At 46.1% G+C, this 27,881-nt stretch overlaps 1 protein-coding gene across 2 annotated transcripts; it reads left to right on the top strand.

Annotated features, from left to right (window-relative positions):
* The first annotated feature begins 205 nt into the window (after nucleotides 1-205).
* Nucleotides 206-27,881, top strand: PAFAH2 (platelet activating factor acetylhydrolase 2). 2 transcript variants are annotated; one of them, XM_033114207.1, is made up of 11 exons: nucleotides 206-328; nucleotides 6,318-6,459; nucleotides 7,341-7,494; nucleotides 8,262-8,358; nucleotides 11,465-11,533; nucleotides 11,920-12,061; nucleotides 13,076-13,189; nucleotides 16,253-16,344; nucleotides 17,777-17,947; nucleotides 19,636-19,790; nucleotides 26,692-27,881. In XM_033114207.1, exons 2-11 carry the CDS (start codon nucleotides 6,370-6,372, stop codon nucleotides 26,784-26,786), a joined length of 1,179 nt encoding a protein of 392 aa, XP_032970098.1. In that variant the 5' UTR covers nucleotides 206-328; nucleotides 6,318-6,369; the 3' UTR covers nucleotides 26,787-27,881. The 2 variants fall into 2 exon arrangements, with proteins under 2 accessions (XP_032970098.1, XP_032970099.1); XM_033114208.1 differs by having other exon boundaries at nucleotides 314-337.

Here is a 27,881-nt window from a genome sequence, read left to right as displayed (position 1 = left end):
AGAAACCTCCGCTACAGCCTTGTAATCGTGGAGGCCGTTCCTTCACCACTAGGGGGAGGAATCGCACCGCATTCCGCGCTTGGGCGGTTTCACCCGACGACAAAGGGCCGCGTAGAACTCTGGGAATTGTATTCCTAGGGTCGTACTGAGCAATCCGCGCGGTGCACCACGGGAGTTATAGTTCTGGGGAGAGAGGCGGGAAAGGCTTTTAAGCAATGATGTTGAGTTCTAGGAACTACAACTTCCAAAGGGCCATGGGCTCCTGGGCGGTTGTTCGTTTCCGTCGAGGTGACCGTCCGGGCTGCTTCTGAGGGGTCAACTTGACAGGGTAAGTTTGGTAGGTGAAAATTCCTATTCTGAGCTGAGGTGTATGCAGACTTTTTCATATTCCGACCCAGTTTGGGGCTCCTCTTCTCTTCCCAGGAACTTCACATTAATCTTTCGTCTTTTTTGTTTCCTATTCAGACGCCTCCAGTAGCCACCCACACCCTTAATTCTTCCACTGTCTTCTCAAACTTGCACTCCTGGCGCCTCTGGTATCCCCCATGGTACCCCTCAAACCTTCACTGGCGCTCTCGTCTTAGGACCCAGCCCCCACAACCCCAGCCTGAGCCCACAGCTTCACTTCTCTGAAACCTGGACTTCGTGCGCCTCACCTGTGTACTTCACTCTTCCCTTCGCTCTTGCTGTTCATGCTAGTGGACGACGGGTTGCCATTGCTCTTGCCCAATTCACGGAAGAGCCCAGGGCTTGAAGTCAGCAGACCCGGGTTCTAGTCCACCTCTGCGGCTCACTCGCTGTGTGTCCTTGGGCAAATCATACAACCTCTCTGGGACCCACTTTCTTCATCTACAAAACGGAGATGAAAATTGCCCGATCTTAGGATGAGGCTGTGTGGTGGAGCCAGTAAGCGAATATGCGTGAAAGCGCTTTGTAAACTGTAAAGCTTCTACAGATGAGAGCGATTATTGTTATTATAATTATTAATGCTCTGGAACACTCTTCTCTTGGCTCCTTTTCGAGCTCTGCCCCCTTGTTGCTGAAGCCTGTCCCCTGAGTGCCTGGTGTCTCCATTCTCTAAGAGCAGGATGATATTTCCTCACTTCCTCCAGAGACCAAAGGTCAGACTAATGAGCTTTAAGGCTCCAGAGAGCTTTGCCTGGAAGGCAGCCCCAGAGAAGTGCTTATCTTGGACTCGGTCCTGAAATAGCTGGTGGTGAAAAGTCCACACAGCTGACAGTAGAGCGGATTCTGCTCACTGGCAGGGTCCCCAGCAGGAGAGGGACAGCTGCAGTATAAGCCCCATCCATTGCCTCTGGGCTCTGCTGGGCCTGTTTAGTAACCTGGAGTTTTGGGAAAGGTGTCTCGGGTTGGAACAGGCTGGGAGGAAAGAATCCATTTTCTAAAGAGTTTAATCCAGGAAAAATGAAAGAGACTTTGGCTGGATATAAGAGAGACAGCACTGTCAATTAATTCCTAACATTTTATGAGCACTTAAAATATCCCAGGCTCTAGGCAATATCAATTTTCTTTTTAAATTTCACTTATGTCCCCATTTTACATATAAGGAACTTAGGTTTAAAGAGGTCATGTAGTCAGTTAAAATAACAGTGGTAGGTAGAGCTACCATCGATGGTTATGGTGCCTTCTATATGTCAGGTGCTTTACATACATTATTTCATTTAATCCTCATCAACAACTTCACGAGTGATTGTTACTATTTCTATCATGTGGATAAATTATCAGAGGCTTAGAATGTAAGGAACTTGCTCAAGATCACACATTAAGTGGCAAAGATGGATTCAGACTTCACCAAAGCCTTTCTTTCCCCACTATACCATATAGTCTTATTTTTGGATCAAAAAGACAATTAAAGAATTGAGAAAGTTTAAATCAGAGCCAAATAAGGGAACATTTATTGGGTCTCCACTCTGGGGAAAGCATGGGGAGAAGATGGTTTGGTCTGCAAAGAAGTATGAAACACTTAAAGAAGTCTTTACCTCTGTAGTATATCCGAAGAGACAGGCATACTCTGTAAAAATTAAATAGCAATTTATTGGATAAATTGATAATTAAGACCTCTGTTATGTGCAGGGCACTACATTATGCCTGGTGATTGGCAGGAATATACTTCGGGCGGCCATGGGGATTAAGCCAGATGAAATCATGGTCATTATCATTTCATTAATATGAAAATGGTGGACTGGAACACTCAGTAAATGTTGCACGCACCACATGTCTGAATAAAAGAAAACTGTATACCAGCTGGACCAGAGGTTCTAAAACCTTGCTGATCAGAAACACCTGGGAAGCTTTTAAAAATTACCTGACCTCTGGGAATGGGGGCCTTAAAATCTATATTTTTTGAAAAGTATCCAAGTGATTGCAATGATAAATTCAGGACCTCTGACTTAGATTATGCTTGGACCACTTGTAGGCAAGTCACTGATTGAAAACTGTTACAGCTACTAAAATACCTCTTAAACTTACCTAAGAGCTTTCGTAAGGCAGCCTGTGATTGGTTACTAGAGGGTGGATGCAGACAGTGCTTGGAGTTGAGAGGAGGGAAGGTTGGAAGGACTTGGAAAGCTTCAGAGAGGACCAGAGGTTTCATGGACAGGTTTGGAAGGGCGGAGAGTCTTCTATTCAGGCACCATTATGAATTGTTTAGATCAGGTGAGCAAAAGAAGGTAGAGATAGCAGGGTTGATTCCTTGGAAAATTCCATAACATATATTAGAAATGATTCTGGACGTTCTACGTCAATGTTTTCTTAGGCAAAATTTGCCAAGTCAGATTGGATTTCTCCATCTCCCCGTTCTACTTGGGCGTCAAATGGGAAGCCAGGAAATGCAGATCATTTTCGTGTCAACTTCACTCTTGCCAATTAGCTTCTTTAGTTTTTATTTATTTCCAAACGTAATTTAGTTGATGACCTTCCCAGGAATTTTCCAGGACTCCCGGACTAGAAAGTTCCTTCTGTTTAGCTGTTTTTAAGTCCATTCATCCTGATTCCTATCCCAAACACTGTTCTCTATGTGGGGTAAGACCAAAATTTTCTTCCTCTAAGAAGCTGCTGTCAGTCGGGTCACCCATTTCTGAAACCTGACTCGTCTTTGGTTCTTCTCTCTCCCTTGACTTCCCAAATCCACTCAGTTGCCAAATCTTACTGTTTCCACTTTTCACTCAATCAGCAAATATTTCATGGATACTTCCTAAGAGCCAGTTACTACACTAGGTGCTTTAAATGCATTATTTCGTTTTATCTCCATAGCAACTGTATGAAGATGGATAGTATTCCGTTGTACAGATGAGGACTCAGGCTGAGAGAGATCCGATAACTTGCCCAAGCTAAGAAAGCTAGGCAGCAAAGGAGCTGGGGTTTTTCAGACATCGTCTCTGTCATATCCACAGAGCAGATTCCAACTCCTTAGCCTAGCGCCTGAGGGACAGCTACCCTCCAAATCTGGTCACACCTTCCTTTTCTCACCTGGCAGCCATTACTGACTACTCATTGTTTTTCACATGTGCTTTCTTACTTATATGGCTTTGCTCACGCGCTTCGACTTGAAAGTCAACTTTTCCCATCTTCTCCTGCCCTGTACTCCCAGACTGAAGGAGCTCTCTTTTTTTCTCAAAACACTTGCAGTATTTTATCTGATCCTCTTTTATGGCAGTTAGAACTTTCAGCTGCTTCATTGTCATGTGAGTGTCATGTGTCTTGTGCCACCCCTGTAGGTCTGTGTGTGTGCAGTTAACGATAAGGGAAACGAAGGGCAAGGTCTGAGACTAAGCACACACACAGCTTCACTCTGGCTAACCAGACCACAGACTGCATCGGGGGCTTAGCTTCTTAAAAAGAACTGGGTTTAGTTTAGAATTGGCTTCAGAGAAACAAAATGAAGACATCTGTGCTGGTGGAAAGAAAATCATTTATTCCATTGTTAAATAGAATGATGTTAGAATTATTGGTTGTTGGTGTTTTCCACTGGACCCAAAAGTTGGCAATCAGGAGATCGATGTGTAATACTAATAGTTCTGCTTGTGACCTTGAGCTGCATTTAACCACTTAGGACCTTGATGTCTTCATTAGTAGAGCACATGTATGTACTGGGCTGGCAGGGAGGGTGGAGATGATTGTGGGGAGGGTTGACAGAAATTATCTCTAAGGTCTCTTCTTGCCCAGGCATGCTTTGACTTGGACTCTGATCCATCCTGGTGTCTTAAAGCAGAATAACGTAATGATGAAAAGTATGGGGCTCGGGACTCTTATCTGTTTAGGTTGCTTTTGGTTCAAGCAACAGAAATCTAAACTAGTTGGTTTAAACAAAAAAGGGAATTTATTATTGACTCATGTAACTAGAAGTCTAGGAGTGGGTCAGGTTTCAGGTATAGTGTCATCCAGAGATTCTTAATGTCTTCACAAATAGGGCTCCATTTCTCTGATTCTCTCAGCTCTGCGTCCTCCACGGGTAGCTTCATCCTCAAGGTAGCAAAGTGGCTGCAACAGTTCAAGGCTTCACATCTGCACACCACTCTAGTTCAAAACAAGAAAGAACTTTTCCACCCTTAACCATCAAACCAAAGTCCTAGGCTTTACTCTGATTAGACCAACTTATGTCGTGTACCCACTCTTCATCGAAATACTGACCAGGGGAAACCAAGGGCAGATTGGCTCAGGTCACTTTAGGCCCAACTCCAGAGATGAGAGAGGAGTGAGCCACCCCCAAGTCACACGCTACCTGTAGGAGGACAAGATGGAATGGATATCGAGATACTGGATATCAACAAGTTTGACCCATTCTCCACAGTTGCAGCCACTTTCCCCATGATCAAATTCTGGCTCTGCTGTATGTTCTTGGGTAAATTACCTGACTTTATCAAGCATCATTTTCCTCATCTTACAGATGAGATAACAACACATATCTCAGAGGATTGTTGAAAGGATTCAATTAAATAATACATGGGAAGCACTTAGTGTAGTTCCTGACACAGAGTAAGTGGAATGACGGTGATGGCGCTGACAGTGGTGAGATTGAAGAGGGCCAAAGAGCAATGCCTCCACCCCAATGTGGGAAGCAGCCGGGTTACGGGAATGTTTTCTAGTCAGAAGCTTGCACACCTGCCACGTGGAAGGCTCCTGTTTGATCTACTGCCTCCATCATACTCTTCCCTATCTCTGCCCTGTTTTGCTCTTATGTCCTGTCTAGAAATGCTTTTCTCCTTTTCCCCATCTCTGCGTCTTCCTCACATTTCAAGGCCCAGCATTAGTGCCACCTTTATAGTCAATAGTTTAGGTCAGTGATTTTGTAAATACATATACAGTTAATTCTTGAACAATGCAGGGTTTAGGGCTGCTAACCTCTGACCCAGTCAGAAATCCGTGCATAACTTTTTTGATTTCCCCAAAACTTAACTATACTGGTGCCTTGGTATCTTCAGGGGATTGGTTCCAGGACCCCCACGGCCACCAGGTCCACTTATGCTCAAGTCCCTGATATAAAGTGGCGAAGAACAGTGCATAGAGTCAGCCCTCCGCGTCTGCGGATTCCCAAGCATAGATGGAAAATGCTTTTTTTTGATCCACTGTTTGAATCTGAGGACGAGAAACCCAGAAGTACAGAGGGCCGACTGTATATTTATTGAAACAAAACTCATGTGTAAGGACCTGTGCTGTTCAAGCCCGTGGTGTTCAAGGGTCAGCTATATAACCGAGTCGCTCCATGCGCAGGATCAGGAAGGGTTAAGAGCTCAGGTCTGGATGGTAGACGGACCTGTGTTTTGCCACCTATAAGCAGTGTGGTTTGGGAAAGTTATTCAACCTCTGTCTGCCCTAATGTCCTCATCTCTAACACAGGGTCTTATTAGAACCTTCCTCGGATGGATGTTGAGAGAATGAAATGATGTAATGTGTGTAGAGATCTTAGTTCAGTGCTGACATGGAATAAATAATAGGTCTGAGTAGTCATTATTCTTTGCCTCATGAGGAGAAGGTCTGTGTTCCATTCTCTACAGCAGTTACTGCTGTGCTGAGGACAGTAGGTGCTGAATAAACACTTATTAGTGGGTTTTGAGGAGCATGGAAGCTCTGCTCTTCACAACCATCTCCTCACTGCTCCTGCACCCCCAAAGACAAAAAACAGCCCCTAACCTTGGCAACAGCAGTGTAGTCCAGCAGATGAAGTGGAAGATTGAATGAGTCACTGGCAGGAAAGATAGGGTGATTAAGGAGGGGTGGACGGGTGACAGAGGACGCGTGTAAGCAACAGGAAGCTAAGAGGGAACCAGCAAGAGGCTGTTCTGTGTTCCACCCTCCAGCCATCAAGGTCAGCACTGCCCAAGTCGTCGTTCCGATTCAACTGGTGATGAAATGGGGGTCAACCAGTCCGTGGGCTTTCCACCTCTCACAGGACCCCACCTCGTGGGCTGCGGGGATGTGATGGAGGGCCATGGCCTCCAGGTAAGTGTCTCCAGCTCCATCCCTGCACACCTCCACTGCTTTTGCCGGCACCGTGACTTCTCAATAGCCAGTCTGATGGTGCAATTCCAGGTGGGGGAAACTGAGTCAGAGCTGGTCTGGATGTGGGTATAGAGTTGCGAGATCTGTCTTCCCTGACCTTTTCCTTGGTCCTTCCAATGAGAAACCTCTCGATAGAGGTGATGGGTTCTTTTTCCAGCCAGCAGGAAAGGGGGCCTCTATCTTGAGAGCAGATGCCTGATCCTGGAAAGGTGTTAGGTCTCATATTAATCTGAGTGTATGAGAGGAGGAGCAGTGGATCATGTGCCACTGGCCTTCGACTCCCCCGTCCTGGGTAGGAAGATAGTCTCCTTTTCCTCCTCTCCTGCCTTTGTTTATTTTCCCCTCCTGCTTTGGTTCCAGACTTTTCCTCTATCAGTTCTTAGGCCCTTTTCTGCTGGCCCTTGGAACCCCTCTCCCTTGTGAGAAGCACACACTTCCTGGTAACCTCTCATCTACTCCCAACCCACTGATGCTACCCCATTCGGCATGAGGGCTGATCTCTCCCGGGGCACCTCCAGGCCTGGGCACAGTGCCCGATTTAAATCTTTCAATGTCCCAAGCACTGAAAATATTTTGGTGCCTCCCAGACAATTTAAAATATAGTTGGCTATTTGAAATAACATAAGCCTTACGAGTAGGGTAAAAATAACATTGCTTTTTTCTGGATTCTCTGAATGTCAAAGGTTTATGAGTTGAAGCTACAGTGTTCCTGTTTTGGTGCTTTGCTGGTGCCCTGAACTCCTGGGGAGTGTGTGTGCTGGGAAGTCGAGCAGTGGTTGGGCTTCTTGCTCTGAGCAGCTGCTCTCTTCTCTTTTCTACAGGGGAGCTTCTTTCGACTCTTCTACCCCTGCCAGGAGGCAGAAGAGACCGTGGAGCAGCCTCTGTGGATTCCCCGCTATGAGTACTGCACTGGCCTGGCCAATTACCTGCAGTTTAATAAGCGCTGGGGGGGTTTGCTGTTCAACCTGGCTGTGGGTAAGAGCTGGCCTCACCCCTGACGCCTTCCAGCTTCCTGGTCATGTTTCTAGGAGATCCCCAGGTAGACACAGTGTCTTGTGGCTTGCGTTGTCCAGTTCTTTCGTAGTGGGGCATTCATTAGCCAGCATGGTGTGGAAAGTTGTGAGAGAATGCTATAATAGTAAGAGCTTTTGTTAAAGAGTTAGACTGTCCTGGATTCGAATCCAGACTTTATCATTTACTAGCTGTAGGGCTTGGGCAAGTTACGGAACCTGCCTGAATACCTGTCTTTGCAGGTTTCTAGTCTGGGATGTGTGCGAAGGCTGTAGTGCAGTGCTTGGGGCATAGGATGTGTTCCATAAATGGTGGCTATTACTCATTTATTCAGCATGTATAATTCCCACTCTGTGCTAGCTGTTGTGTAGATCAAAGGAACAGTCTCAACTGCCAAGGAGCTTCCTGTCTCCTGCAGGTCCCCTCCAGCTCTCTTCTCTCCTGGGTCACATTGAATCATCCGCCTCCCCCAAAGGCCCACCATTAGGAACTCTACCCACTGCCTTGGCATCTCAGGAATTTACCCCCTAGTTGTTCAGTACTTCTCGTTTTCTATTGTGTTCATGCTTTCTAGGGAAGAAAAGGTGATTGATTGCCCTGGGCTGCTCAGAGGCACGTGGTGGTCCTCAAGACAGGAGGGACACGTGTTCCCACCCACGTGTATGCCCAGGCTGTCCTTGGGCTTACACCTTTGGGGCAGCCAGAGATTCTATAGCCCATGTCTCTGCTAGGGTCTTGTCGCCTGCCTGTTAGCTGGAATGGTCCCTTTAAGACAAAGGACTCTGGATATCCCTTGATCATCTTCTCCCATGGCCTGGGAGCCTTCAGGTAAGAGCTTTTTTCCCTTAGACCTTGTCATATTCCTTGCCTGGTGACAGCTGCTGAGTTATGTTCTCACAGGGCAGAGAAATTGACGTTTCCACCTGCCAGCTGGCTTATCTACCATCTGCTCCATTCCATAGCATTGGGTCCACCTTCTCTCAAAGGCCTTTCCTAAGCTCCTTTCACCTGGTGGAGACTTTCATTTTCAGCCGGCTTCATATCCTTAGCTTCTCATGTTCCAGCATATATATATATGTACACACCTTTAGCTTTCTTCTTATGTAACAGTCCAGGAGTATTAGAAGGAGCTTGAGCTTTAGAGTCAGTCATTGACTCAATATATATATTGAAGGATAACTCTGCCTATGGCGCTGACGTCGTAGTGAATGAGAGTCTCACTCCCTGACCTCGTGGAGCTTGAAGCCTCACCTGTAAATCTCAGCCATACCGCCTGTGCTCTGTGTGAGCTTGGGACAGTTGTAGAACCCTCTGAGCCTAGATTTCATCATCTGTCAAATGGGGATGCTACTTCCACAGGGTGGTTTGTGAGGATTCAGTTAGACTGGCACCTAGTAGGTGTACTACACACATGCAATTCTCTTCGTTTCTACGTGGAGGAACACAGGATGGAACTGTAAGATCTCTTTTACCAGACTTCAGGAGACTGGCCTAAGTTTTATAAATCAGTATCCAGTCGGAATTCTTCCCATGAATTCTGATTTCTACACCTTAATAACTGTAGTATGTATGTTCCTATTTGAACTTGTGAACGTTCTCTGTGTTCATCATCAATGTGTAAGTCTAGTTTTGTCCAGTGGTTCACAATCAAAGGCATCTATTTTTGCCTCCTCCCACCCCCAACCATTTTATACACTGTAGCCAGGGAGATCTATTTTAAAATCAAATATGATCTTGTCATTCTAGCGTCTGGAAGAGTGCCTGGCAGATAGGAGGTGCTCAATAAATATTTGTTGAACGAATGAATGAATGAATAAATGAATGTCATTTCCCTACTTAAATCGTTTTTAATAGCCCTTTGAACGTAATTTAGCTCTTTTCATGGTCTTACCTGGAAGCAAATCCAAGACACAGTTTCCAGCCTCGTTTCTTGCCACTTGCCCCATGCCAGCTCTCCAGACAAACTGACCTTCTTTCAATTCTGTAAGCTTCTGTGTTATTTTCTGCCTCAGGGTTTTCATCTGTGTTCTGCTTTATGGCTGTTCCCCTTGCCCGGGATATTTGCCCTCTGCTTCTCTCTTTTTTGTCTTCTCCCTTTCCCTCTTTTGCCTAGCTAATTCCACATTACTTTCAAGGTCTCAATTTGGATGTCACTTTCTTAGGGACACCCATGCTGACCCCTACATTATAGGTTAAGTTTTCTAGTAATGTGCTTTCATAAGACAATCTGTAACATAATTGTAAATAATTAACTATTATTCTTTAATGTCTGTCTTTCCTACTAGATTGTAAGCTCCCTTAAGGCAGAAACCATGTCTGTCTTCTAGCTCTCCCAGTGCGTAGGACAGTACCTGGAAGGTAGCTGTTTGCCAGTGAATGTATATTGAATGAATACAAGGGTTATGTTTTGCTAGGTTCAGATTCATTAAGAAAATATCTGTTGAGCACCTGCTCTGTGCCAGCCTCTTGGCATGAGAGGAAGATGGGACATACAGAGAGAAACAAAACAAAGAATTCGCATTCACTAGAGGAGCCCAAGTGTGGACTCAGAAAACTATAACCCACAGCAGGAAGTGGAAAAGAGATGTGGAAATGAGGCTAGAAAGGCAAGTTTGAACTGGGAAGGGATGAGAAATCTCTCTGGCTCTTAAGTCTAAATCATTGCCTCCCTGGGAGAATTGGGAGAAGGTGAAAAGAAACTTAAGAAACTGACCTTTCTGAATCAATTAGGATTTGGGAAAGCTGTGTTTAACAGAAAAATGCCAAATAATAGTGTCCTAAGCAACATAAGGTGTATTTCTTTCTCAGACAAAAGAAAGCTAGAGGTAGACAGCTCTGGTTTCCACAAAGTTATCAGAGAAGCAGACTTCTTTTGTAATCAGTCTTGCCCTGTCACGGGTGGCTTCCATTTCTAAGATCATATCTCATGACCCAGCGTGGCTGCTTTAGCTCTAGCCATTACGTCCACATTCCAGGAAGGGAGCACTCTCCTTTTAAGGCGATTTCCTGAAGGTTCCATATAACCCAGCTGCTTGCATTCAGTTGACTAGAGCTGCTCTGTCCATTATGGTAGTTTCTAGCCACATGTGGCTGTTGAACATTTGAAATGTGGCTGGTCCAAACTGAGATGTGGTGTAAGTATAAAATACACACTGGATTTCAAAGACTTCATATATATAGAGAGAGATTTAAAAAATAAAATATTACCTAAATTAAAAAATTTTGACTATATGTTGAAATAATCATGTTTTGGCTACATTGGGTCAAATATATTATTAAAATTAATTACACCTGTTTCTTTTATGAAGGTAGCATTATATTTCTATTGCTGGGTTAGAACTTAATCACACAGACAAATCTGGCTGCAGGGGAGGCTTGGAAATGTCATATTTTGATGGCATTCAGTGTCTTCAGCTGAAAGTCAGACTCTTGCGATTAAGGAGGAAGGGAAAAGGGTATTTGGAGTAGGCAGTTAGCAGTGTCTGTCATATTCCTTTTTTTCCTGGAAAGTTGGAGGACAGGCAAAAAAATCTACATGCTAAATCACAGATGCATATTTGCATATTATGGCCAGAGCCCCTTTCCTCACGGTGTTTACCAACTAATTCAGGAGACATACAATATAGAGACAAAATGCAGTTGCTGGAGTTGTAGCCAAACTGTAGTGAGGGAGGTGTGTGGAGGACGTGAGGCAGTGTTTGTATGGGGTTGGAAAACATCAAGGATCGGTTTGCACGTGCTTCCTGGAGGAGGAGACGTGGTTGAGAGTAGGGGCATTCTGGGTGGAGAAAGAGCCTTGAGAAGGGCTGCGGCAAATGAAACTTCCGCCATTCAATCTTTTGAGATGGCCAGTAGTAGAGTGTGTGCTTGGAATGGGTGCTAAGAGCGGGCCACTCATCTGATCACTTTTCTCTGTTCCTTCCTGAATCTCCAGGACACTGTACTCAGCCTTCTGCATGGAACTGGCCTCCCGTGGCTTTGTGGTTGCTGTACCAGAGCACAGGTGAGGGCTGACAGTCACAGTGAACTATCGTGGGTTGGGTGTCTGCGTTGGGTTTGGATATATGCTAGTCCCTTATTGATATATTATTTCTAATCCTCACAACAACCACGCAAGGCAGGTATGACACTCATTGTAACGGTGAGGCAACCAAGGTTAAAAGATGTTAAATAACTTGCTGAAAGTGACAGAGCTGAGTTGGAGTTTAAATCCAGGTCAGTCTCTAAAATCCACGTTTTTTCCTACTCTCCTGTGCATGCCCCCAGGTCTTTTTCCCTGTTAGCCAAAGGAGATCCAGAGTGTCTTGGCTGAAAAGGAGGATTTGGTAAAGGGGAGAAATAAGCCCAAGAGTGTCTTCTGGGTTCTCTCTGGTGGCATATATATTTCAGGGATGGGTCAGCTGCGACCACCTGTTTCTGCAAGCAGCCTCCAGAGGATAACCAGCCCAGTGATGAGTTGCTGGAAGAGGAATGGATCCCCTACCGTCGAGTAGAGGAAGGGGAGAAGGAATTCCATGTTCGGAATTGCCAGGTAGGCTTGTGTCAGTTGGGGGGAGAGAGGTAATAAGCCTGTCCTCCCTGTACTATACTCACTAAGGAGACGTCAACCTCTCTTGAAATCTCAATCACAGTGAGTTTGACCTTGCCACATTAGTGGGGAGAAAGAGGGAATTAATCAAGAATCTTACAATTACAAGTGACAGAAACCCAACTTAATCTTGTTAGGCCAAAAGGAGAGTTGATTGGTTTATGTAAGTAGACTGCGGGAAGGGCAAGACCACTGGAACCAGACTCAGATGCCTTTGGGATTTTTCGTTCTCATCTCTGTTCCCTCTGCTGATTGGTCTCATCTGCAAACGGGCTTACTTTATGAGGTTAGAACCACAGCTCTTGACAGCTCTGAGCTTGCATGTTTGACCTTGCCATCTGAGAGAATAGGACTGCTTTGGGGTTGCTCCCCTGGGTAGGACTGTTTTAGAGTTGCTCCCCTGGGCCCCCACCCCTGCCCCAAGCTGCAGTATGAAAAATCCTGGAGTGACTCCTAGGCTGGGGAGAAGTACCAAAATAGGAAGTTCCCACCAGAAATGCATTGTTAGATTTTTTTTTTCAGGGTGGAGGGTAATCCTCAAAGGCAGGGTTAACAGGAAAAGTGGGGTGGGTAAGCGCTAGGCAGACAAAAACAATAGGTGTGAGCTATAAATGGGCAAGTAGAACGCAGTGCTAGATTGATAATATTAATAAAATCACCCTTACTTCCTTTTGTTTTCAAAACACTTTCATATACTTTGTCTTACTTGGTCTTGCAACCCCATGGGTAGGTAAGCAGAGTGAACAGCGGGGCTGACTCCATTGTACCGTTAGGTGGTGCTTAGGTGAGTTGCTGAGAGGGAGCTGAGCCTTTCTCAGCATGAGGGGCCCACAGTGCTTGCTGAGATGTGGGTGAGCAAACCGTCCCTGCATTCTTCCTTGGCTCTGTGGGGGGGTGAGATGCTCGCTGGATGCTTGTGCAGTGTCCAAGCTCCCCCTGGGACTGTCTCTGTTGCAGGTGCATCAGCGGGTAAACGAGTGTACACAGGTGTTGAGGATCCTGCAACAGGTCACTGCTGGGAAGCCCGTCCTCAACATCTTACCTGGTGGGTTGGATCTGATGACCTTGAAGGTATGACGGCCACTGGCATGACCTGGAGCTCACGTATTCATTAGGACTCTCTTGGTTACACACAATGAGACCCTACCTAACTCACTAGCTTACACTGAAAGAGACTTTACTGGCTCAAATAACTAGGAAGACCGAAGGCAGAATGGCTTGAAGCCAGTGTAGTTAGATCCAGTGTCTTGAACATTCCATCAAAGCTCTGGCACTCCTCTTCTGGCTTAGCTCCATTCTGTGTACGTGGACTTCATCCTCACCAGAATCTCTCCATTAGGCAAGAAAGGTAGTTGCTAGCAGCCCAAATCTACATTTCAACTCAGAGACTATGTTAGCTTCCACTAATCTGGGACTGTTGTGGCCCTGTTGGGTCACATGCCCCTTCTGGGCCAATTACTGTGCCAGAGGGATGGGCTAATCTGACTGGCCTGCCTGGGTTCCACACCTGCTTCTGGGTCAGGGGAACCTGAGCACCAGGACTTAACCCCACAGGGCCACATGGATGGGGGAGAGATGGTCCCTTCCCTGAAGGAAGGGCTCTCACGCAGCAAAAAACCCTGTGTTCCTGCATCCTAATTCCTTCCTTTGAGGGAATCCCAAGAACCCCCAGGAGGGTAGAAACTTCTCTGGCAGTTTGGTGCCTATTAGGTACATTTTCTTTCCTCACCCAGTCTTTTCCTCCCTCATTTCAAAAGGAACTCAGGTACTATTTAGAGAACTAAGAAATCACGCAAAAGCATGAAGAAAAAAGAGAATTTTGTTGACATTTTGATTTTTATCTTTCAGTTCTTTTAAAATGCTTAATATATACGTATATATATTTTAAAAACAATAATGTTATTTAATACAAGCTGTTTTTTGGCCTTTTTCTTCACTTAGCAAATATATATAAAATAACATTGCTTTATGTGTAAGAGCTCCTACACAAACCTACGCAATGAGCATTATCGTTTCTTTACATAGAAAGAAACCAAAGGTCAAAGAGGCTAAGTGTCAACTCAAGGTCACACAGCTAAGTAAGTAGAGTTAAATTTTAAATTGGAGCTCTTGGATCCCAAAGCCCCTTTAAAAAGTATCTTTTGAAGGCTCTGGCCTTCCAGGGAGAAGCAGCTGCTTGGATGGCCAGTAGCTAAGGCAGAACCTGAAATCTAGAGTGATTTACTAACTATCTGGTGTGTGTCTATCAACCAGCTAAGCAGGGCGCCCAAGCACTGCAGTGCAGGCCTGTGAGCGTGATAGATTAGTTAAGGGGCGGCCTTTTGGAGAAATTCAGAATTTAAAAAGCTAAGTATATTTTCACCTATGAGATTGAGTAAGATCTGAAAATTGATTACTCATTCTGGTGGCAAAGCTGTGGGGAAGTAGATACTTTCCTACATTGCCGGTGAGAGTACAGATTACCCCATGCAGGGCGGTTTGGCAATAGCTATTAACAGTACAAATTCTCGTATTCCTTGCCCCAGCAATTTGCAGTTCCGGGCATTTGTTCTACACATGTCTGCACACATGCAACATGATGTACATACAAGATTATTCATTCCAATGTCGTTTGTACTAGCCACAGATTGATAGGTAGTATCCTGAATGTTCACCAATAAGGAAACTAGTTTAATAGATTATGGAACAATGGATGTATTTGTTTGGGTGATACTAATTGCTGTAACACGTAAGTCCCAAATCTCATGGGCTTAACACAATAGAAATTTATTTCTCTCCCACATAAAGTCCAAAACGGGTGCTCCTGCACAAGGGGTGACTCAGGGATCCAGGCTCCTTTCGTCTTACAGCTCTGCCCTCTTCTACCTGTGAAACCCAACTTCACTGTGTACGTTAAGCCAGGAATGGGAAAGGCCTTGGAGGTTTGTAGGAAAGAGTTTGTGTGGAGCAGGCCTGGAAGTGGAGATGTCACTTTCACTCACATTCTGTCGGCTAGAACTCAGTCACAGGGCCACACCTAACTGCTGGGAAATAGCGTCTAACTGTGTCCAGGAAGAGGGAAACAGATTTGGTGATCACTAGCTGTGTGTACTATGGCGAAATCAGATGTAGCTGTAAAAAAAGATAAGGAAACTCTTTATGTACTAATAGTATGCAGAAAGATAAGATACAATATGACTTGTGTAAAAAGGGAGGCAAGTATATACTCATGGTTACCTGTGTATGTATAAGTAAGTTCTGCAAAGACACATAAGAAACTTACCTGTTTGGGGGCAGAGAGTGGGCAGCTGTGTGGAAAGGGAATGTGGTAAGTGGGAGACTTCTCTGTGTATTCCTGGCTTTAGGTGATATGAATATATTACCAGAGGAAATACCCAAAGAGGTCACCAGCCACTTTGCTGATCTCGAGACACTGATGAGGGGAGAGGGGGAATTTAGATACCAAGCACTGGGATGGAAATTGAGGAGAGCAATTGTTCAGGGTGGAGGCTGGGCAGCAAAGCCTAGAGAGATTGCCCGAGCCCCTTAGTAGGCAGCTGCAGTGGCTTTTTATATAACCATGACCCGAAGGCTTCTAGGGACAACCAGAAATAGAGTGAGCACACTCACTCTCTGCTGGGTCATAGTCGGGACAGAAGTCGGGAGGAAGTCGGACCTAAGTTAGTTTCTGTACAAGCAGGCCTTCCTTCAGAGCAGAGTGGACGGGCCGCAGGAACTCCCCCTTTCTGCCCTTGAATTGGAGCATGTGTCATCCCGTTGGACTAGTTTTAAGACGGGTATCTAGAGGATGGAGAGAATTCTTAACTCTTTATGTGCTCGTAGACTGATGGGTCAGTGTGGGGTCACATCACTTGTATCTATTCATGCATCCATCGATACTTGAATATCCAGGTATTGTAGGTGGCAAGATTACAAAAATAAAGATGAAAAACATGGTTGTCAGAATTCCTGCCTACAGAAGACTGTTCAGTCCAGGGGTGGCCTGACAGACTGCTCTCCAGTTCATAATAGTGAGTGAGGAGAGCCCCTCCCACTGAATTGTGCGTCTGTGCCGTTGTCTTGCTGTTTCTTCCCCTTGTTCCTGAAGAAGCAAGACTGTGTTTCTGACTTGATCAAGTTCTCCGCTTTCCTCAGGGCAGCATCGACATGAGCTGCGTGGCCGTGATGGGCCATTCATTTGGAGGGGCCACAGCTATTCTGGCGTTGGCCAAGGAGACCCAGTTTCGGTGAGTTTCCCAGCGATGCTGCTGTTAGCTCCACACAGCGTTCACTCATTCGCCACGTATTAGTTGTACAAGTATGTTCTGGGCGCCATTTAGGAGGCTGGGTATTCAGTGGTAAACAGGAAACAAGGAAGGTCTCTGATTTCATGGAATTATGTTATTGTGGGAGGAAACAGATTCGTAAACAAGCTAACGGATAACCCAATCCCCAGCACTCACATGCAATGAAAAAAATAGAATAGGCTGATATGCCAGAGTATCTGGAGGCTTCTTTGAGACAGTGGCATAAGCCAAGACTGGAAAAGTAAAGAAGCCAGCCATCTAAAGATCTAAGGGAAGGTCATTCTAGGCAGAGGGAATAGCTAATGCAAAGGCCCTGAGGTGGAAAGAAGCTTGTGATGTCAGTGGGGGAAGAGCATAGTGAGTGAGGCGGAAGAGATTAAAGATGTGGTCAGAGACGTAAACAGGAGCCAGATCACAGGGACTTTGGGGCAGAGTAAGGTAGTTAGATTTTATTCTAAGTACAATGGGAAACCACTGAAGGATTTTAAGGAGAGAAAAATCTTACCTACATTTAAAAATATCCCTCAGGCTACTGTGGGAAGAGTGGATTGTAGTAGGACCAGACTGAAAACAAGGAGCCTAGTTAGAGGGAGGCTATTTCAGAGTCAAGGTGAGAGGCGATGGATTTGCATTAGGATGGAGGTAGTGGGGAGGAGAATTGAAGGGAGTCAGGGTATGTTTTAGAATTTTCAGGACTATGTCATGTATGAGGTGAAGGAGAGAGAGGAATCAAGGTTTTTCACTTGTGTATTCGTCATTTGAGTGGACGATGACGGTCCTTTACTGAGATGGAGAAAACTGGAGGAACATTTGGGGCAAGGAGAGGCTTATCTTAGGGCCTTAGTGTTGCTGTATCAGAGATTACAGCTTGACAAACTAGCCAGGGCTTTCTTGCCACGTATGCTTTGGGCTTACATAGCGACTTGTGTAATTAGGGTGCTAAGCTATACTTTGGTACCTTGTCTGTTCTGTCTCCCCTTCTAGACTTGAGAGCAAGAACTGTCATTTATCTCTATGTCCAGAGCACAGGGCTAAGCACATAGGTACTCAATGAATGTTGAATGAATGAATGATTAAATGAATGAAGTGCCATTCTGTGTAACTGAAGTCAGCTGCTTGAGAGTAGATCCAGGGGAAGGAGAAGGTCTGATCCTTGCTTTCAGTGAGTTTAAAATCTAGAAGGATCTTTGGCGACAGGTAAAAGTGATCTCGGTTCAAGATCCTAACTGAAAGGTGTGGGCCTTAGTACCCCCTACCTGGCTTTCTGAGCCTTCACCCAGTGAAGGGAAGAACTCTACTTCTTCCCCTGTTGCCATAGCTGCCCTTGCCTCTGTTTCTGCATGGTATTTTCAAATGTCTGGTTCTGTTCCAGGTGTGCTGTGGCTCTGGATGCTTGGATGTTTCCTCTGGAGCGTGACTTTTACCCAAAGGCCCGAGGCCCTGTATTCTTCATCAATGCTGAGAAATTTCAGACAATGGAGAGTGTCAGCTTGATGAAGAAGATATGTGCCCGGCATGAGCAATCCAGGATCATAACTGTCCTGTGAGTAATTACTCTCAATTACCTTTAACTATTCTTGAATTGTCCAGACGTTCTCCCTATTAATAGAATACCTGAATTTCAAAATCTTAATTCCTTTAGAATTTCATATTTGTCCTTCTCCACTTAGCTCCATATACAGTGGATTTTTTCCCCAGTAGTTTATATGACTTTGTGATAGGATTTATCTGTTGCTTTCTGGAAAAGGGTTGTTATGGGATTGTGCGTTGGGGAGGAAGACATATAGGTCTGGGTGGACTCCAGAAACCTCTCACCTCATTTGGCAATTTTATTGGGTATTTTAAGGAGTGGTGGACATTCACGAGATAGATTTCCAGAGACCTTCATTGGTACCTAAATTCAGGTATCCTCCATAAACCATCTGTATTCTGGCTGAGAGAAACCACATGCTCTTTACTTCCCTCGCCAGCACATCACATAGTTTTCTTTCAGAAGCCATTTTTTCACAGAAAATCTTTGAGGGACTAAGAAATGTGTTGTACATAGGAAGTGACGTAGAGCTCCAGGTGCAGGGCTGGAGGCTCACTGACAAGTCTCTGATTTGCTTCTGTCCTACATCCGAGCCCAACAACACACATGCTTCACGGGACCTAGGTCCTATTTCAGCAAAACAACGAGTAACTGCAGGCCAAGGACCCTTGGAACCACTCACGTAGTTGAAGGTGAGGGGTCCACTCAGTATTAGCAGCTTCGTCCCTTCCTCATCTTGGCCCTGCTCTCTTCTCGGGGCCAAGGCCCTCTCCTTTCATTTTGGTTTCATGGCAGCAGGAGCCTGCCTGCAAGTTTCCCCAAGCCAGTCAGATTCAGGACAATTGTGACCCCTGGAAGGAAGGGAGGTGAGAGCAGTTGGGAAGGGGTACACAATGGGTTTTAACTACTGGTAATGCATGATTTTTTAAACTGAGTGCTGGACACTCAAATATCCATTATATTCTTCATACTTTTTCATGGGCCTTAAATAATACATATTTTAAAATCCATTTATTTTTGCATGCTGTCAAGCAAAGTTTAGCATTTAGATTTTCCTTTCCTCATTGAATTGACTAGTAAATTTAGTTATAAGTAATTTAGCCCAAAATTAACCTAGTGAGAATTTCACCTTTGAATTAAATGTATTTGATGTCAAAGGACTTAAATTCTAATCCAGAAATCTTCTTTAATAAGCCCTTGGCCTCACTTTTCTGATTATTTAAATAAAGGCAGGTGATGATTCCTTTTTCCTATTTACTTTGTGGTACAGTTCTGAAGAAAGGAGCTGATAGGTTTTGTGAATATTTGGAAGTCACGGGGTGAAAGCCATGGTGTAACAGTTTATGATAACCTAGGAATGAATGGCAGGTACTGCAGACCTTGCTTCCTTGCCCCTGTCCCCACTCCGGCTACCTCAGCGTTTTCTCTGCACTGGCAGGCATCGTGGTCTCGGAGTTGAGGCAGCTTGGAAGGCAGGCTCACCTGTGTTCAAATCCTACCTCCCTCCCTGACTAGATGTGTGACCTTGGGCAGATCATTTCTCTCCTCTGATTCTGTCCAAGGGAAAACACTTCCCTTACAAGATTGGGAAAACTGAGGTAATCCACGTAAAGTGCCTTGCACATAATAGGTGCTTACCAAATACTTGTGTGCCCTAGCCTCCAGACCCCTACCAGTTACTTGTTATTCTTTTCCTCTAGGGGTTCTGTTCATCGGAGTCAAAGTGACTTTGCCTTTGTGGCCGGTCACTGGATTGGGAAACTTTTCTCCTCTCAAACCTGTGGGAGCTTGGACCCCTATGAAGGCCAGGAGATTGTGGTGCGGGCCATGTTGGCCTTCCTGCAGAAGCACCTTGGTAAGGAAAGAACTGGAGCTTGTGGGTCAGCTGTGGGCTGCCTTAGATTTCCGTGCACAATGGTCCACACTGACACGTCTCAGATCAGGGAGATTTATGGCAGAAGGCAAACCTGAGTGAAGGGGTGTGGGGACAGAGCCAGGAATGCAGTTTCCAGGCTTTCGGCCTCACATAGAAAGGTGCTGGCTCAGGTAGTAAATGGCCATCAACTGTGATTGGATGGCCATCAGCTGTGGCTAGTTGGCCGTCAGCTGTAACCAGTGAGCCATTGGCCACTAATATAACTGCTGTGGCTACGCTAGCAGGAAATGGGGGCTAGCAAGAAGATGGGGGCTGAACTAGCAAGAGTGATTGCAGTTAGCACGGCGGATTGCAGCTAGCAAGTGAGGTGGGTTGGCAGAGAGAAGGCGACGGCAGGTTGCGGGTCATGGGGCTCCTGCTTCCTGTGTCTCCAACCCAGCTGCCAGCGAGAATATAGTGGTATGACTCCCCTATCTATGGCTCCGTGGGTGTTCCTTTTTGTCCTCACCATGTCCTGCGTTCTTATGTGGCGAGCAGGACCAGAGATCCCAGAAGAGACCCCGCCTGTCGCCATGCATGACAAGGGGTCACCTAGAGTTATAGAAAGAACACTTAGCTGCAAGTTGGAGGGTCCTGACTCTGGCTCTTACTGCCTGGCTGACCGTGGCCTCCTCATTTAACTTCTCTGAGCCTCGGTTTCCGCACTGTACATGCAACATTCATCTCTCCCTCCTCCACTACTCTGTCCTAACGCATTATCACTCACCTTATCTGTGTTGTGGAGGAGGGTATAATGATAAATGGGCTAAATTTGTAGAAGAGCTTTAAAAAAACAAAGCGTGGCAGGATTCTGACGAGTATCATAAATCACAGACCAGCTGAGAGGCAAGGCCTGTGGAGGTCGTTGGTCCCGCCTCCTACCCGTGGGAGATCTGCTCTCATGTCTTCCCTGCCCCACAGTCAGGCAGCGTGGAGCGTGCACTGCCACGAGTGAGGGTCAGCCCTGGCCACCACTGGAAACTTTAGTGGTTTTAAGAGCTGATATTCTAATTACGCTTTTTTTGGTTACAAGGACTAGAGAGATTCAGAACTTTACATCAAGGGAAAGGGGGGTTTGTTTATGAAAGTACACCTTGCCAGGTGGGAAGTGAAAAGCAGCAGGAACCAAGGTAGTGCACAGGACCGCCTTCTCTGTCTTTCTCTGTCATGTGCTCAGTCTCTCCCTCTCTTCCTCTCGTGACATCTCTGGTTCTCTTTGCTCTGGCCCGCACTTTCCTTTTTTTACTCCGTGGTGGTTTCTCTTGCTGACAGCATCTGCTTATTCATAGTTCTTAGGATGGAGGTAGTTCTTAGTTAGGAGGCTTCTTCCTAACTTCCGTCGGCATGGGCCACTCTAGGTTTGTTCTCTCTCCCTTGTGGCATCCTTTCATCTTCAGCTCCCACTGCTCACGGCCACATTTTCTTGGATTTCTTAGACCAGATTCCCAAGACAGACAACTTGATTGTCCCAGCTCACCCTTACCTGCCAAAACTCTGGAGGCCACTGCCCAGCCTAGGCCTGGAGCTCTCTTGATCAGAATGGAGGAGGCTACCATTCTCTGCATGAGGCTGGTCCCGCAGCAGGTGCTGTGTGTAGGGCACTTTCCTTCAGAAGGGAGCCAGGCTGGCCTGGATTTCTAAGGTTTGACCTCACACTAACCTAAGACCAAGATTTATACTGTATAACTCTCCCAACTTGCACGGGTTATCCCCTCAAGAGCTACCGGGAGAAGCCTCAGACCCCTTGCACGTGGCAGCTCTTCAGATATTTGAAGTCATCTATAGTGTGCTGTCTGAGTGTCCATTTAGCTGAATGTCCGTGGTACCTCCTCCACCTGTTCCCCTTAGTTTCTTCCCATGTTGCCATTTATTATCACCTTTGGATGCACTGCCGGTTGCTGTACCTTTTAATGTGCGATGCCCTGACTCAAACACGACTTGCTAGATATGGTGTGATCATTGGCGGTACAGTAGGACGTCGCCTCCATGCTCTGGACACTAGACTTCTAGTTGGATGACCTGGGTGCATTACCATTTCCTGCAAGTGCCTAACAAACTTGGTTTGGGTTGAATTTGCTTTTTAAACAAATCTGTCCTATTAGGAATGTATTGACTTATTTAACCTAAATTTGCATTTTTTTATAGATTTTTTTTTTTTAAAGATTTTATTGGGGAAGGGGAACAGGACTTTGTTGGGGAACAGTGTGTACTTCCAAGACATTTTTCCAAGTCAAGTTGTTGTCCTTTCAATCTTAGTTGTGGAGGGTGCCGTTCAGCTTCAAGTTGTCCTTTCAGTCTTAGTTGTGGAGGGCACAGCTCAGCTCCAGGTCCAGTTGCCGTTGCTAGTTGCCGGGGGCGCAGCCCACCATCCCTTGCGGGAGTCAAACCGGCAACCTTGTGATTGAGAGGACGCGCTCCAACCAACTGAGCCATTCGGGAGCTCAGCGGCAGCTCAGCTCAAGGTGCCGTGTTCAATCTTAGTTGCAGGGGGCGGAGTCCACCATCCCTTGCGGGACTTGAGGAGTTGAACTGGCAACCTTGTGGTTGAGAGCCCACTAGCCCTTGTGGGAATCGAACCGGCAGCCTTCGGGGCATTAGGAGCAGGGAGCTCTAACCGCCTGAGCCACCAGGCGGCCCTAAATTTGCATTTTTGTATTTGTGCCTGTTCATTGCATCTTGTTTATCATGAGCCATTATTCCAGCCCATTATTGGAGACTTTAGGGTGAATAGAGACCTTAGGGCATCATTCTTATCACCCGGTAGGAGAGGAATGGGTCCATGTCTCCAGACTACATGGAACCTGACTACATGGTCCTCAGCCCAGTTTCCCTGTTTCCTCTTAGGCACCGAATCATGAGGTGAGAGCTAACGACGACTGGGGAGCCCACCATAGCATGATTGGGCTCCCGTTAGTTGCAGTGTCTGTTGAGCTCAGGTGCTCGTTACTGGAGACACGCAGAAGAGGAGATGGAAGGCAGCAGAGTCTTAGACTGTAGGAAGAGCGTTGAGGGCTTGCTTTATGCCAGGCCTTCTGCTAAGTACTTTAATGCATTATCACTTGGAATCCTGAAGACAGCCTTTTCTAGTAGGTACGTTTGTTACTAACTCCATTTTACAGATGAGGATACTGAACCTTAGAGCATCTAAATAATTTGTTCACGGTTATCTGGGGAGTAAGTGGCAAAGCCAGAATGCAGCCCTGGCTGTCTGATTCCAAAGCCCAGGTGCTAATTGCTCTACTGTTCTGACAGTGACTCTGATGACCAAGGGAAGCACTCAGTCCGGGAGACAGAGGACAGGCCCCTAACTCAGACCGGAAGGAAAAGGGGCCTCCTAGACAACGCGATGCTTGTCTTTAGTCTTAACAGATAAGTAGGATTCACCAGGCAAGGAAGGGCAAGAGTCTTCTAGACAGAAGGCACAGAGGCTCGTGTGGGCCTGGTCAGTTCTGAGAAACTGTTTAGTGTATCTGGAGTTTAGGATAGTGAACTGTTAGAAGATGAAGGTAGAAAAATGGGCAGAAGCCAGGTCTAGAAGCCCATGTATTTGCTGAAATAAGTTTGAATTTTATTTCATGGGCTGTGAGAGCCCTTGGTGGGTTCTCAGCAGTGGAATGTCATGATTAGACTTGTGTTTGCATTCTGGCTACTTGGAGGATGGGCGAGATGGGGCAAGATGAAAGGCAGAGAGCCCAGGTAGGAGGCTCTTGCAATATCCAAGAGATAAGAGATAGGACAAAGTCTGAAAAAAGGCAAAGGCTCTCTGCTTGGGTTAACTAACTAGCTTTGCAAAGAGAGAAAAGCTTTTTGATGGCCACACAGTACATTGTCACATGAGACACTAAAATAGGTTGTAGGTAGCTCAGCTGAACCTCTCACCCCTCCTAAAAAATACCTCTGAGAGCACATATTCTGCAGACAGGCATATTATCTTCCACTGAGAATATTGGTGCTTCTTTCATACTAAGTACATGCAGCTCCTGTCTTTACCTATTCTGCCTCTCTTCCACTCTCCTGTAAGATTGTCACACTTTCTCCTTTCTCTTCAAACCTCTAACACCTCCCCTATCCTGTCTCTTGGCTGATTAACTTTGCCTCTGACTTCACCAAGAAAAAGGAAGCAGTCACTTTTTCCTCAGAGTCCCAACACTCCATCAGCCCGCCTTCGTGCATATACTCAGCTTTCTGTCTGGTTCCTAGAGTTTCCTACTGAGTTATCTAACTCAGGCCAGCCCGTCCACCTACACACTAGATTTCATCCCTTTTGGTCTGCTCCAGATGGTGGTGCCAGCAATTCTTTTTACCTTAGGTCATCAGTTTTTCCCTCTCTACTGGCTCATTTCATGCTGAAATTTCTCTTAAACAATATATTTTGACTCTATCAGTTACCACCCCATTTTCCTGTTCCTCAAAACAGCAAAACTCCTCAAATGAATGGCTATCTTTACTTTCCCTGATTTTTATCTTCCTGTTCACTCTTAAACCCCCTCCAGTCAGGCTTTTGCATTCCAGTTCTCCATGAAAGCTCCTTTTGTCAAGGTCACCAGTGACCTTGACCTTCAAAGTGCTCAATCCAGTGGTCAGTTCTTGTTCCTCATCTCACTGGGACTCTCAGCAGCTTCTGACAGAGTAGATGATGCCATCCTCTGTGAAACCCTGTAAAGACGGGTCCAAGATACCACACTGGGTCTCTTCTCCTATCCCAGCATCTGCTCCTCCTTGGTCTCCTTTGCTGCTTCCAAGGCTCCGTGCTTGGACCTCTTCTGTATCTGTATGCCCTAATGTCATCTGGTCTCATGGCTTCACATACCATCTCCATGCTGACAACTCCCCTGTTTATAGCTCCAGTTTGATTTCTCCCATGAACACCAGATCTATATAACCCGCGACTCAATATCTAATAGACATCACAAGCAAAAATGATTTCAACAGCAGTCTTTCCCTTCTCAACTAATAGTAACTCCATCCTTCTGGTTACTCAAGCCAGAGTCGTCCTTCACATCTCTTCTCTTACACCTCCCATCAGTCCCTCAGAATATCCTATTGGTTCTACCTTCAAAGTCTATATGGATTCTAATCACTTGTCATCACCTCACAGCTACCACCTTGTCCACGTCATCTGTCACCTAAATTATTGTATCAGTTTCCTAACTGATCTCCCTACTCCCACCCCTGCCTTCCTACAGTCTTTTTTTTTCTTTTAGAATTTTTGTAAGAATTTATTTGAGCCAAACTGATGACAGTGCCGAGAAGCAAGATCTTAAATGCTTGTGCACAGTCTTTCCTTAACAGTACAGCCAGAGTGATCCTGTAAGAAAGTAAGTCAGATCTTGTCTGTCCTCTGCTCAGACTCCTCCAGTGACTCCCCATTTCTCTGAGTGTCACAGCCGACGCCCATTGTCCCGCTGGGCCTATGTGATGAGGTCCTCCCGCCCCTCCTGACCTCTCCTGCTGCTCTTCCCCGGCCTGCTTCACTTTCACTGCACAGGCCTCCCACACCCCAGGCATGCTTGGCTGCAGGCCACTGCACTGCTGTTCCCACTGCTGGAACTTTCTTCCTATAAAGTCCCGTGGCTCTCTCCCACCTCTTTCAAGTCTTGGCTCAAATCTTTGCCCTTCCCAGTGAGGCCCACCTGACCAGCCTTTTTTAAACATTGCACGTTCCCCACCTCACCTCATCCCCATTCCCCCAGCCACCACCGCTGCTTCTCTTATCTGGCTCTGGTTTTTGTTTTGTTTTTTTCCATAGCACTTATCACCTTTTCATGTTCTATATAGGTTGCTATGTTTATTGTTACCTCTGCTGACTGGGTTGTGAGCTCTGTGAGGATGGGGATGTCTGTTTGTTTGTGGATATCCTTTTAGCACCAAGCACACACTGGGACACATAGTGGGCCTGCTCAGTGCTTTTTGAATTACTGCATATGTAGCATTTATTTGTCGAGGACCTATTCCATGCCAGGTTCTTGGCAGGGCACCGGGATCCTCAGGTGTGGGACAGTGGTCCCTGCCTTCTGTCCCAGGTTTTCTTTGTTTTCAACAAGGACCCCATTTGCCTGCTCAGCTGTGCTCCACTCCCTCGGCCTGAGGCCTTGGACCCTTCCTGACTGTTCTTACCAGTCAGAATGGCAGATGGTTAGACCCATCTGCCCATGATCCCAGGGCCCTCTCTTGAGTCATACCCGGTGTTATGCTGCTTCACGATGTCGCCACTACTCCTTCTGCCCTTCACTGAGGTGGCCCTGGGTTTGCATCCACTGGCTGGCATGCGGAGGACCTCTTCTTGTTCAGCAGCATCCCTGAGCCTGGAAGTAGGCTTTCCATTTTCTCACCCTTTCTGACCAAGGTTTGAATTCTCTCTCTCTCTTTGACCTTGGGCAAATCAGATAGCTTCTTTGAGCCTCAGTTTCCTCAACTGTAAAATAGGGTTAATAACAGTACTTAGCCCAGAGGGATATTATGAAAATTAAATGAAACATTACATGTTTAGCACAGCTCCTAGAATGAATTACCCCTTCAATAAATATTACTTTTTGTTGTTATTATCATTATTGAGTTATTGTGGATTAAGCAAGTGATTTATAAAGCACATTTATAAAGACAATGAATAGTATTAGGTTGGTGCAAAAGTAATTGCAGTTTAAAAGGTTAAAAATAATTGCAAAAACCGCAGTTATCTTTGCATCAACCTAATAGTTATTACTGCTACCACCCTCACAACCACTGTGACCTGTCCTTTCAGTATCCCAGGTGTTCCTCTCTCTAGAATGTTCCACGAAGTCCATGGTAGGTACTTGCTCTAACCTTATAATGATTTACCCGACCTTCCTGTTTTTTTCAGGCCTGAAAGAGGACTATGACCAATGGAACAACCTCATTGAAGGCATTGGACCATCGCTCACCCCAGGGGCCCCTCACCATCTGTCCAGCCTGTAGGCGCAACTGGCCATTTGTAAAAGGTCACTGAGCTGAGTTCCCATTTGGGGCCTGCTCAGGGACACCCATAGCCGCCTATCAGGAAGTGGTTGACATGGCCCCTCTTCACAGATGGAAAGGATGTGATCTCACTGCTGATTGGACAACGGGGTACTTTGATCTTGGACTTATTAATCTTAAATTCATGGTGGAACTTGGATCATTTACTGACTGGCACGCTGCCTTTCTGGGATCTGACGGTGTGGGGAACAAGCAATGGGGTGGCGCTGGGGGGCCCCCAAGCTCCAGGCTGAGCACTGGGTACTTTTAACCAGCTCCCTCACCTTGGGCCAGTGTGGCTTCGCAGTGGAAGAAATGAAGCTGAAGGAGGGAGTGGAAATTCCCACCTTCAGGACCTTTAGCCCAACCTGGCGCACTCTCTTCCCACCTCTCAGCCTTCTCCCTCCCCGGGGCCACTTGGTGAGTTCTCAGCACTTAGGTAACTTTGTAGGATATGGACCACCATCAGACTTTATTTGTAAGTCTTCTCAATGCATGAAACATAGTACTGGGCACTTAGTCGGGATGAGTTACCCTTGTGAGCCCATGGAGGAGGGCAGGAGGCATTGTCCTCAGCATAGGAAGAGAAGCTGAGCTGCAGCACGGGGCTTCAGGAGCTCTGGGTGTCGAAACAACACCAGTAGGTTGAGATGGAGAAGACAGAATAACAGTGTTACGTAGCCCTTTGAACACGCTCTTGCCACACGAGGGGTAGTTTAGTAGCTAGAGTTTAGGAGGCCACCCCGGAGAGGCCTAGGAGCACTCTGGTCTGCCTCTTACCTCAGCTGTCGTGAGGCGCCAACTGGCTCAGAATCAGGGTGCTGTAAGTTGTCTGTTTGCTGGCTCTGAGGCCCAGCCCCAAATTTAAGTCAAGATTTGGATTGAATTTTCATTCTGTTCCATTTATAATATGAATGGTATTAATACTCATGTCTGCCTAATGATATGTTGGAATATTCTCTGTTTAATCTGCATTAGAGCAAGATGGGGAGCCATCTGGAAGTAACTTTTCCTTCTGTCTTTCTTTGTTCGCTTACCACTTGTTCCCATGTGGGG

The sequence above is a fragment of the Rhinolophus ferrumequinum genome, chromosome 9 (genome assembly GCF_004115265.2).
Source record: "Rhinolophus ferrumequinum isolate MPI-CBG mRhiFer1 chromosome 9, mRhiFer1_v1.p, whole genome shotgun sequence".
Lineage (NCBI taxonomy): Eukaryota > Metazoa > Chordata > Mammalia > Chiroptera > Rhinolophidae > Rhinolophus > Rhinolophus ferrumequinum.
This window is presented reverse-complemented; position numbering and strand designations above follow the sequence as displayed.

What these genes read in the sequence shown, in the direction of transcription:
- PAFAH2 (XM_033114207.1), top strand. Translation starts at nt 6,370, where the DNA reads ATGGGGGTCAACCAGTCCGTGGGCTTTCCACCTCTCACAGGACCCCAC. An exon ending in TGGAGGGCCATGGCCTCCAG is followed by an intron (nt 6,460 to 7,340) that starts GTAAGTGTCTCC and finishes TCTTTTCTACAG; the next exon opens with GGGAGCTTCTTTCGACTCTT. An exon ending in GCTGTTCAACCTGGCTGTGG is followed by an intron (nt 7,495 to 8,261) that starts GTAAGAGCTGGC and finishes TGTCTCTGCTAG; the next exon opens with GGTCTTGTCGCCTGCCTGTT.